The 12,232-nt window shown below is 39.3% G+C and overlaps 1 protein-coding gene across 2 annotated transcripts; it reads left to right on the forward strand.

The window, feature by feature from the left end:
- Positions 1-1,688: 1,688 nt before the first annotated feature.
- Positions 1,689-11,403, forward strand: LOC140946127 (uncharacterized). 2 transcript variants are annotated; one of them, XM_073395206.1, is made up of 11 exons: positions 1,689-1,958; positions 2,511-2,673; positions 3,027-3,096; positions 3,881-4,019; positions 4,920-5,055; positions 5,405-5,602; positions 6,739-6,828; positions 7,412-7,515; positions 8,181-8,409; positions 10,138-10,209; positions 10,788-11,403. In XM_073395206.1, exons 1-11 carry the CDS (start codon positions 1,852-1,854, stop codon positions 10,962-10,964), a joined length of 1,485 nt encoding a protein of 494 aa, XP_073251307.1. In that variant the 5' UTR covers positions 1,689-1,851; the 3' UTR covers positions 10,965-11,403. The 2 variants fall into 2 exon arrangements, with proteins under 2 accessions (XP_073251307.1, XP_073251308.1); XM_073395207.1 differs by lacking the exon at positions 6,739-6,828 and having other exon boundaries at positions 10,788-11,402.
- The last annotated feature ends 829 nt before the right edge of the window (positions 11,404-12,232 follow it).

Genomic DNA, 12,232 nt, shown 5'->3' on the forward strand with positions numbered 1-12,232 from the left:
AATGTTAGGAATGGCCGGTATATGTTCACTGTTGTGCACTTAAAGGGTCAACTCAAAAAATTCTAACAAAACAGAGACATCGACCAGTTTCACCATTGCTGCACTTTTACATTACCTATAAAGTGTAAGTTCATGTCTGGCCTAATACGCATCTTCAGTGATAAACTTTCTTTATACTGCATGGGCCCATGTTAGGCCTGCAGGGTACTTCATAGTGTGTTTAGGCAATTTGTTTGCTATTTTCTCAGTGGTATCCGACACATTTTGTGCCCCCCTCCCCCAAATTTAAGATAACCATTTTTTTCCAATTCCTCCTAGGTTTTTTACAATCACCCCAACTGAAATAGCCACTTTTGATATATTGAAATTCAGTATGATAGTAAGTCTTGGAGGACACAACAAAGAAAATGAAGAAACATGTTTATTTTCTTTGTGTCCTCTAAGACTAACTATTATACTGAATTTTGACATATCAAAAACAACAATTATACACACAATTTGGGGGGCAAATGAAGTGTGTTATTGGCATTGCAAAAATGGCAAATAGATTTATCTTTTGTGCCGACAAATATCAGCCAATAAGAGCAGAGGACAATGTTGTTTCCAGCAATGGCAGATGGGATCAGCAAAGGATGAGGAGGATAAGAAGCTATTTAGATGAAAAACATGGAACCGCGATCTGTGGAGTTTTAACTACAGCTACCATAGTGGATGTGCATTGGTCAAGAAAGACAGTGAATTTCACAGCAGCTAAATCTAAAAAAAGACTGAAAGGCTAACATGCTGTGGTTATTAAAGACTGTTGGTTACTCTTTTGTCGATGGCCCTTTGAAGTAAATTGATTGTCAGTTTCAGGAAAACTGTTCTTGTAGACTGTGTAGACTGTTCGATTTACAACATATATCTGGTCAGCTGTTCTGTTGTGTTTTTACTTGAATCATTGAGCTGTTGAAAAGAATCATAATGGGGCTGGGAGATAAGGGGTATCCGAATATAAAATTTCAATTACTCCCTTAAACAACCAAAAGGCTGACTTTTTGAGCACCTCAGCCCTCCACATGAGGGAATTTAGGGGTGGGCCAAGGGGGCTGTGGCCTCCCCTTTTTCTGTAAAATATTGTTTTAAAAGATTCCATAGTAAAACAAATGCAGGTATCAGTATAGTTGGCAATAATTGTACTAGCCCCCGTTTCTGAATATTTTGGTCTCCCACCCCTCTTTCTTTAGAAGGAATCAAGGGGGTTAAAAAATCATGTTGTGATGAAGTTGATCGTAGACCACTCTCCACTTCTTTCTAATGTCTCTTGCTGTGTACTCTCAGCAGTATTTTTGTCCCCTAAAAAAATTATTACTACCCCTTGTGGCTACCCAGTGTCAAGGCTTCCCGGGCTGTCAGTCAGTTTTTCCGGCCTTGGTTTTTTCCATTGAGCAATAGGTGTATACCAGAAGCCCAGAGACTCATGGGCTCCTGGTGTTTGCAAAATTAATGTTTGGGGCTATACGGAAACCTTGCCATTTTAGGACGAATTAAAGTATTTGTCAATCGGCGGAACTTTTACTACTCCACTGCGCTGCAGTTGTCGGTGTCACGATCCCGGCGGTCACGATCACGCAACGGACGTATGCCTTCAACTGTAGGGAGACTGGTGCGAGAGCAAAAATAGCGCCATAGCAACTGGGATCAACGAGTTGAGTCCGCCATGTTGGTTGCTAAATGTCCGCGAAATCTCAGCAAGTTTTATAGTAATGTCCAGAAAATAATACTCACGTAAACTTTGCAGTGACTTAAAAAAATTGTTTGGAGTTTTAATTTTTCGCTTTTCCCGGGAATGTAAAGTCAAAAACCTACAACATGTCCAACAAAAGTCGACAAGATAAAACGAAAACTCCAGCGCAAGCAACGGCTCCGCCGCCTGCAAGCAATGATATCATTCCTGGGAGATTCACAGAAGCTGAATGGTATGTAGCACACTTGTATTATCAGGCAATGTATTTTCCGAACGAACTTATATACGTTGGGGAATTTTAGCGCTTCCTCTATTGAAACACTTATCATGAGGACAGCTGAGACAGGCACATACAACTAAATTATGGATGTTTCTTTTTCTTTCCCGTTCTTGATCATTATTTAACTTGGAGACTTAAACTTATCACCTACTAGTCAGCAGTAAAAGTTACGAGCAAATCGTCTGTTTAGTTTATTTTTAATATACTGCTTAACAGTATGTAAGGCCACCGTATTCAACACATTAATGTCTGTAACGTATCATTAATTAAGGAGATGACCTCCTTGGAATGGCTCAACTGAGCTTGCAGAGATCTCCAGCCACTAGATCATGTAATAGACTTAATAAATTAGAGAGTAAGTGGCAAATAAAGATTGATTGATTTATTTATACATATTACATGTACCGGTATACCTGAATTAGAAGATTTGACTTGCAGAATGATTGTTAGATAAAGGTACAATTACCCCATTTTCATTTATCTTTCCATTTTGTGAATTTCCAGGCACCATATGGTGGAACAAGAGGATGGCGAGGAATTTGTGGTAGAAATTGTCAATGAAATAGTGGAGTCCACGATGAAGGTGCTGCATGATCAGTATATCGTCAGTCAAACGTTGCCATACACCATTCAGGAGACAAAAAATCTGCTACTACAGATAATTGAGGTAATTAATTTGTGTCACCTACAGCTTGCATTATATATGCACCTTTCATCGATCCCTGTCATTGGGGACATTTTTGAAAGAAACTTCCATGGTTTGGCCTTAAAAATTCCATGCTGATTGTGTAAATCTTAGAATGTAATATTTTTATCTTGTCAACAAATCAGAGTCCCTGGCTTGAATCTGATTAGCTTTACATGTAAACCATCAGTATGGAATATTTGAGGCCAAAAGACAGAGTGATGTATCTCTTGGAAAACGTCCCCAGCCACTCAGAGCAAAAAAAGGGGGGGTAGACAATATTGAACATCCTTGTTGGGTAAATTTAGCTGGAACATTATTGTTGTATCTTTCAGTGGCAATTTCTAGCCTGTGACACAGGGGAGAATAATCCAGCATGCGATTCAACCTGGCTTGAAGAGGAAGGTAGATTATGAGTTTATTTTTTTAAACAGATTTTCATGAGTTTAAGTAAAGGCTGGGGGATTTAAGCCTCTGTTTGTAACATTTTATCCATTCTGGGCACCTGAAATTAGGGAAAGGTTACTGATGAAGGGTTCTGGGTGGTTTTGAAAGCTCTGGGTAACTTTCAATATTGGTGTTGAAGAATATTTCAGTGGGTATAACTTTGATACTGTCAAGTATTAAAATGAATTGGCAAGCAAGCTCTCTGGGGCGCTCTGGTGGCAGTGCAGGAAAAGTAAAGAGAGCTTGCAACTGCATGTTCATCCCTGCAAGTTGAATATCCCCATCGAAAAAGTTGATGCAAAATGCTGATTGACGGAGATGACATTAGTAAGGACTTCATTACACTTGGCAGGTGTTTTTCAATGTTTGTTCACATTCACGCTTGTTTCCCCTTTCCGCTAATTGGTGGAAATCTGACAGCTCAGTTGACAGAGAGCTGCAGGGGAATTGGAGGTGGAATTCATGTACCTGAGATGTAGTTGCAAGTAGGCTTTTAGCCAGACATTGAAAACTGGCCATCCAGAAGGCATGTTTTCCCATAAAATTATAAGAGATTAAGTGAATTTGAGTATGTGCCATGACTGACCCATTTAAAATGCCATTTTTGATTTGCCAATCAATTCAAAACTCCCTTTCAGTATTTTGTTGAGGCCACTGTGGGCCTTGACTGGTGCTGCTTGGCAGACGTTACTAACAATACAGGGAAAGCTCCATTAAAAATAATTATTACATTTTTTTTTAGAACCTGTTACCGCAGTCACTGACTCATGGGCTCAGGGATCTGTCCCCATCATGCTCCGACCTTCATCAGCATCATCAACATCTTCTGTCCAATCAGATCGTGAGTCAGAGCTCTCATCTGTTGTAGAGGATAGACCAGGGTAAGATTCTTTTGACTTTTCTACACTGCTTATAGCCAAATTCATTGTATCACGCTGCGTGTTTCGCGGACTTCGAAGGAATTTTGGGTTTTTCTGTTCTGTCAACATCTCAGCGGACCTCTTAGGAAACAAATAATTACTTGTGATTGGTGCATTTCAATCCACTTTGTTTGTTTCTGTCTTTCAAGGTTCGTTGCTTGTGATTGCCCAGTTTCAGGCAATGGTCGACCAGTTTTCTTCAAATATTTTTACTGATCTTTCTTATTCTTGTCTCTTGAAAGAATAAAGCAATGTCTGCCTCCTGCCCTCTACAAAAATACTACTCATCATCACAATTTCCTTTGTTATTCTTTAACAGTCTAGAGTCATTCTCAGTTTTGTTTTTGCCGGCCAAGCTGGGCGAGTGCGTTGCATTGTGACCAACATTAATTCGGCCCCCACTCAAATGACTGATGAAACAGAAAAACCCATTCGAAGTTTGCAAACGTGCAGCGCGATACAATGAATTTGGCTATAAAAAAATATGATAAAATTAATGTAATAGTTATAGTTATTAATTAATTTTTTTCCATATTTGATCGTTTGTGTCTGTGCCTAGTGTGTCATTGTTTTTGTTTTGTTTTTTTGTTTTTGTTTTTTATGCCCACGTGGTGGATATCATTGCAAAATTTGACTGTATTTGTCTCTGTTGCTTGACACTAGATGCTGTTTGTGTCACACAATATATAGCATGCCATTATATTGTTAAAACTGGTAAAACTTTGGGGTATTGAATTTTTTTGGCAGTAAAATATTTGAGCATGAGATTTCTGTAATTTTCACTCTTGCATATTTCTGGAAAACTCCTCTTTGGTACTAATGCTGTGACTTACAACTGTTTTGTATCTTTGTTAATGGTAGAGCCCCAGAACCTCCTTTTGAAGCCCTTGAAGCTTCTGCAACACCTCTGTCCATCAACAGTCCTGCACAGCTCCCTCCACCAACTTCAGTGGAGAGAAAAGAGGAACATCAAGAGGAGCCAGCCCATACAAAAAAGGTGTAAACAAATACTATTTACACAGCTTTTGATACACCCTTGAGTGGCATTTTGTAATGCCCAGGAAAATATTCTCCCTTCCCTTCTCCCCTCCCATGCCTACAGGTTTTGAAACCTCCCCCTCCCCACACACACATACACCCCCCCCCCCTGTAAAAACAGACTTTAATTTAAATTGATCTTTCTTATTATAATTCAGCCATTGAGACTCTACCAATCCTCCCACCTAGAAATTTCATTTACTTCCCTTGCGATGAGTTATGGAAGTTTTCTTGTTTGAGTGATGTGTATGAAGTTATTGACGCTGTGAGCAATAAATTCTAATTCCGTTATTTCATCCTGGCTTTAGATTCAAAATAAAAAGAGAACTTCTGTACCTTTTAAACCTCACAAGGGTAAGCTGCCATCATTTTCGGGTGTGGATCTTACTCCACTTACTGATGATTACGTTCTAAAGAAACAAGAAGAGCAAGAAGATGAGGCCAGACATTATCACTCAGACACTAATGGACTTAAAATGTTATCGTCATCTTCATCAATTCTGAAGGTACACTTTTATTGCAGAATTCTAACAATAATAAATTATAATTAAACTAAGGTCTAAACGTATTAATTTTTGGCTCTAACTTTTTGAGCTTTTTTCCGCGTGCAAAACTAGTTTGAATGTGTGTGTTTTCCCCCTAAGGAAGTTGTAGAACTTTACTTTTTTATTAATTTGTAGCGCAGGGAAATATAATAGTGACTTTCATAATGTATTGCCTTAAGGAGTGATTGGAGGGTTGGGTGGAGGGGGTTAGGAGGTTAAGCTTATCAAACATTTCAATTCCAAGAAGGAGTAGGTAGGCAATGAGCTATTTTAGGTATTTTTTCCTTATATTGAGGAGAGGATTTATTTGGTCCTCCAGGGCCCTGTTGCTCAAAGGCCAATTAGCGCTAATCCAGAGTTAAATTTTCCTCCAGGTTTCTTTTTCTTTTGTGGAAAAGCATTTCCTGAGATCATTTCCTCTATTCTTCTTAGAGCATCCAATCGTCAAATTGTAGGCAAAAAGAATTAGACCAAATTAAGGTTTTAAACTTTCATATCTGAATTCAAATTTAAAACACTTTGGCCCTGGGTTATCTTTACCCAGTTTTGAACAACATACTCGGCCCTGATTAAGTAAGGGCAGTTCGAACTTCAAGTGTAAATTTATCCTCCAAAAAAGGCATGGCAGGTCTAATTATTACATACTGTACCAAAGTCTAATGTACCTCTGTCGTTCCTTGGAATCAGTCTAGGTGGGGTAATTTTAGAAAGGGGAACTAAATAGACCTTGGGAGACACTGTGAACAATGTTGTATGAGCAAAACAGAACAATTTTAAAACCCACTATACACAGGTATTTTTTTACGTGTACGGCAATCAGCCGCACTCTTTCTTCCCTCCATCTAATGCACACTCACCAACTTTAGTTTGCTAAAAAAGAACATTAAACTTAATAAATTATAAGACTATGGGTGATTATAAAATAAATGTAATATAAAATAAATGGTGGCGACTGTTCTGTGACTGTTATAATAGTGGAGAGAAAATGCCTGAAGATTCAAAGTTGGGAAATAGGAGAAGAAATTAAAGTAGTAATTAAAAATGTTCCTGCGACTTTATTAAATGAAACAGTTTAATTGTGATTGTGAAATAAACAGAGCAGTAGACTGGAAAGATTTCAGTGGTCATCTGTTAACAGTTCTACTCCCAGTTCATGGAGCACTAGTTACTTCAGCTCTAGTTCACAGGTAACAAATGTTTAAAAGTGATTCAAGCTAACTATAATCTAATCAAACAATAAATGAATCACTACAATCTGTTAAAGTTAAATTCTTTTGGTTCAAGATGTAAGGAGCGCTAGCTGGTTAAAATCTCCTATGACTTATCAAATTACTTAAACCTTACTGTTAATGAATATTTTGCATTAAATTTTACTTTTTCATGTTTGAAGATCACCGATACATCATCAAACCAAATAGCAGTTCTGTTAGTGGCCTGACTTTCAATTTTAGAACTAGTTGTTACAAGAATCTCTGCAGACATTAATTTTTTTTTATTAAAATAAAAGTTAGTGGAAAAAGGAAAGAGAAAAAAATATATAATTAAGAAAAAAAAAGATATTAATGTGTCAAGTTATCCAAACAAATAAAGTTGTTTCATGAAGATAAAAACATCAACTGATATATGCTCAAGTACTAGTCAAACGTCTTAAACTTAAGCACAATGACAGAAATAATTAGTGGTGAGAACAAAAGCGGAAAGTGTCTTTTATCTTTGTTATAATAATAGTCAATAATAGTCTCAATCGGGAGTGATCTTTTTTCTGTACAGGCCCAATATGGAAGACCACCAGGAATTAAGGATGTGCTTTATGATGATCGGGGAAATGTGGTGGCTGTCATGAAAATTTCCCCTGAAAAACTTCCCTCACACAGGTATGTAGCTATCCCCTCCAGAGTTACTTTGGTCCATCAGCTGTGTGTGGGGGGGGGGGAGGGGGGGGAGGGGGAGGCTGTATGTCTCACCTCAAGGGGAACAAAAAAATTTGTTGAATGTCAATCTTTGACTAATAAGCATTACAAAAAAATGCATATAAGTATAGTAATAAATTTGCCCTTCCTCCCAATACCCTCCTCCATCTTAGATTTCTAAACAAACTTTTAAATTCCCTAGACTAAAATTTCGAATAATAGCTTGTGATGACATCATAAATGACGTCACAGTGTCTGGTCTGTTATAACAAAGTGCGACAAGTGTTATTTATAAAGTGAAACAGGTATTACAAAGTGTGACAATTTTATAACAAAGTGCAAAAGGGATTGCAAAGTAGCTCAAAGTGCAACGATTATTACAAAGTAAGAAAGAACAGAAATATGTATAGAGCGTTTACACTCACGTGGCGAACATCTGTGCAAATGTATTGGAACAAAAAAGCTTTTACGTTAGAAAAGAGTTCACCTCACATAGTGTTTGTTTGGAACACCAACATGGCCGCCGTTTATTAGATGTTTTGGGACACCATTATGGCCGCCGTGACGTCATGTGAGAACGTTTTATACATTGTAAGTCCGCGAGTTCTCATATCTTTCTTTTCTTCCAGAGTTCGGACAAAATTTGCAGTCGTGGACGATGACTTTGATGGCCAGTCCGGACGCACCCGTGTAAGAACTAAAAAACTGGGACCAAGTTCTCAGAAAGCAGATCATGGGAAAGAGTGGAAACCCTCCAAAAGCGAAATTCGTAGGCAAAATTTTGATACCAGCACCGTAAATAACAACTCATATCAGATCGAGGGTACCGGTCAGATAACTCCATTACCACCTCCCTTGGTGAGTTTGTGATTCTTTTTTTTTTCATGTATTCCCCATTTATGTACCGACTCATCTAGCATGTCCTTTCTCCCTGTTATAGTGTGGGAGGAAAGGCTACTGTCTGCCGTTCTTTGGGGTTGAAATAATTTATTACAATTCCGTAATTTACCTTCGGCAGTATTTAAAGCACTAATGCCATGGCCGAGCAAATGGCTGAAACAAATAATTCAAATCAAACTTAAACAGCTTTAAGAATCTCAACTGGCCGGAGGCAAACCAGTTGGCTATTTACAAGCAGAGTCGAGGATTTGAACTTGGGACTACCGTGAACAAATCAAGCTAGCGGTCAGGGCGGGACTTGAACTTCGTATTACAACCCCAGCGATCTAACCGCGTGCCCACGCTGCCTCCTTTTATTCATGACCTTCTATCAGGCAGAGGGCGATCAGCATCAAATTTCTCCTTGTAATATCAATGCTTTCTAAAACAGAGTGGTCATGAGAATTACGGACATGATCACACAAGATGAATTTGCTTGATATTTTATCAACTTCTCCCCGCTACTTCTGCAGGAAATGAATCGGGGCAACAAATGAGAATTTAAAGGGTTAAGCAACCCGCGACGATGCTGACAAGTTAAAAAAGAGTCAATAAAAAATGAATTTGCGTTATACGAAACTTTATCGAGTTTATTTAGCCTCAGCCTCAATTTATTTCTCACTGAAAATTTGGACGGCGAATTTTCCAGGAGTTTATTTGTAACCAAGTTCAAAAAGAGAAAGAAAAACTCCTCGATTTGTGTTCACGTCCCCCATAGAACGTCGCATTAAGAAGTGTCGCGTCGTAGACGTGCAGTGGACGTCAAATAAATGTACTAAAAAGCGTGATGCACGTGCAGAGCTGTTGTTTTGCTCATATCATAAATTGCCTTTTGACGTTATCGTTGCAGTCGTCCTCGTGGTTGCTTCAACTCCCTATTGTGGTCCTGTGCGTTGAACTCGTGTTGGCCTTCATTTTATATCTGTCTGATTTCGTTAAAACGTGGCCACTAGGTTTTCGCCTGGCGCCGGGCACAGCCCGGCTCCAGGCCAGCCCGGTGTGCAAAAAAAGTAGGGGACTTGACGTCTTGGTCGGTACAGCTGGATAGCCCAGGGACTGCCCTAACAGTGGGTGCGTGGATCAGGCTTTGGAGTCAAAACTAGTGGGGTAGGGAGGGGGCTGTTTTGATATAACCCCTTCAGTAAGCAGCAGTGTTGAGTGCTGGCTTTGACTGGTGATTACCTTGGTCCTAATTTGCCCTAGCCAGCTGAATCAGGCCTCTGCTGAAAATGATTATCATGATAATTGCAGAGCTTAGTGGGAGTTGCAGACAGTCACCCATTGTCCTGGGTGGGGAGGGTCAAAATCCTGGTACCAAGGACGCACAAGTTTAGCGTAGGAGCTTTAGACACTCACTGAAGCCATGTTTTCATAAATCTAGTCAGATATATAGACTACAAGTAATTCATGTTTCAGCTTGTTCCGAGCGTTAGAAAGTAGGGGCTTTTAGACTGGACCACAAGTAAGGGGCGAAGAGAAAAACGGAGGAGAAAAAAGTGCGCTCCACTTCTCGCGGCTCTAGCATTTCGATATCCACTTCACTTTCCTTCTATTTTGACCTGTTTATTTCTCTTTCTTTTCTTTCATTTTTCTCTTTCATTTCATTGACAGTTTATTCTAATCAGTTTTTATTTGGTGTTTGTTCAGGTGGACGCGATGGATATATCAGCCGGTGTCTTGGTACGGGAAGGAAAAATAATCAGACGAGGCCCCAGACAGGTAGAGCGGACTGTATTTGAACTCCTCAAAATTATGGGACCTCAAAAGTGTTTAACTTGTATCACAATCGAAAAGATCTTTATTTCGACTTGGAGTTTCACATTTCGACTTTCACGACTTGCGCGTTCCCTACAGTGCAGTTTTGTTTTCCCCACAACATTAGTATTGTTTTCAATTCCTCTTGAGACTAAGCATCGTCTGACTTGAGAAATTAAGAAAAAAACCTAGATAATATTTTGTGGGGAAAACAAATTGTAGTATGGGGAACGTGAAAGTCGCAGATACCCATCGTACAAACCCTTAGGAGCGGGGCAACCTTGTCCTGGGGAGGGGATAGGGGGGCCGGGGCATGGTTTTATTTCTCCCTATTCCTTCCTCCGATACTTGTGCACGGGCTATTTCCCAATTACGAACGGGCTCTCTCTGCGACGTTATATTTCACCAAGTATTTTAAAGTGTATGATGTGGCTTTAGCTGCGTTTTGAGCCTCTGAATTGCTGCTAACTATATTTTGTACAAAACAGCCCACTGTGTCGATCATCTGTTAACAGCTTTTGTCCTATATTTATTCACTTCAGGTTCCTCGCCGCGTAGAAAAGACACCTTCCACAGCCTGCCTGCAGCCACTCGATAGCACGCGTCCCTCGGGACGGGTCATTAGCGAACTTTTAACCCGTTCGTCGCCAGTGATCAGACCTTTACGGATGACGGAACCCATTCCCCCTATAACATCTCAACCACAGACTTATACATAGTATTGTTTTAAGACGTTCTAGCACCACTATGAACGTTTACAAGAACATTTAGCTCAGCGTTATATATGATACGTTTATTTTAATTCACCCAGTCGTAGTGTAAATGTCGAGTTTTCGTTTTATACTCGATATTCCTTCTTGCAGAGAAAGGTTGTTAAAGTTCAGAGGTATAAAAATTAGTTCACGACTCAATAAACGAAATAAATTGCCGTTCACTTCTACAGGAAGCCAAAATAGAAAGAAAAAACTTCCAGTGTCACGTTCTTCAAATATTTTATTTTACTGGAACACCCACAAATAGAAGCCAAAGATGTTATTTATAGACGACTCGAAAGTTAGAACAACCATATCATAATAAACAATGCAACAGCAACATATTGCGTCGGTGGATTTTACTTGAATGATGCAAACGTTAGGATTTTTGTTCTGAGAAAAAACACCATGTACAGCATCAAAACAGCACCAAAGAAAGTATTGCTCAGCAGCTTACACATTTTAATGAGGGAGCTAAGCAACGACGACGGCAGTGAAAACGTCGCTAAAAAAATGTATTTGCGTTCTTTCAAACTTTATCGCGTATATTTGGATTCGCTCAATTTGTCGAATGGAGGCGATGTTTCCTGGAGTTGAATTCTCATGGACTTTATCCAGGTTCACAAAGAGAAAGGGAAATTCCTCGTTTTATGTTCACGTCCTGTATAAAACGTCACATTGGAGAGTTTCACGTCGTAGTCGTGCAGTGGACGTCAAAGGAATATGCCAAAAGCATAATGCACGTGCAGAGCTGTTGTTTTGCTCATAAAACCAATTGCCTTTTGACGTTGTCGTCTTCGTCGTGGTCGCGTTAGATCCCAATGGTCATACTTAAGGGTTTCAAGCACAGACTCCAACGTTGAAATCACGTTAGAACCCAGCTTTAAAGGCAGTGTCTGGGGTATCACAGAAGCTCTGATGTACTGCATTTCTGTGTAAATACGAGACCTACCTAAGGTAAAGGGGTACCCTTCAACGTTGTGTATATTTTTAATAGGTGTGATTGTCATTAAAACATGGACACGTCAAAGTAGTTATACAAACATGTACTTATTTAGCTAGTTTGTACACATACTGGTTAACAGTAAATATTGTAACTGTTATTTTGTCCGATTATCGTTCTTTCGCTCTTTTCTTTTGTTTATGATGCAACCGCTCAGGATTGGAATTCTCCAAAATGAGTGACTATTTTAAAATTTCGCGCCATTTTTTCCTCCACCGTTTTCCCACCCCTG

This window comes from Porites lutea, chromosome 8, assembly GCF_958299795.1.
Source record: "Porites lutea chromosome 8, jaPorLute2.1, whole genome shotgun sequence".
Taxonomy (NCBI): Eukaryota; Metazoa; Cnidaria; class Anthozoa; order Scleractinia; family Poritidae; genus Porites; species Porites lutea.

Excerpts from the sequence above, each read along its gene's own strand:
- LOC140946127 (XM_073395206.1), top strand. The coding sequence starts at position 1,852 with ATGTCCAACAAAAGTCGACAAGATAAAACGAAAACTCCAGCGCAAGCA. Across the intron at positions 8,410-10,137 it reads CTCCATTACCACCTCCCTTG|GTGGACGCGATGGATATATC; the intron begins GTGAGTTTGTGA and ends GTGTTTGTTCAG. Across the intron at positions 10,210-10,787 it reads TCAGACGAGGCCCCAGACAG|GTTCCTCGCCGCGTAGAAAA; the intron begins GTAGAGCGGACT and ends TATTCACTTCAG.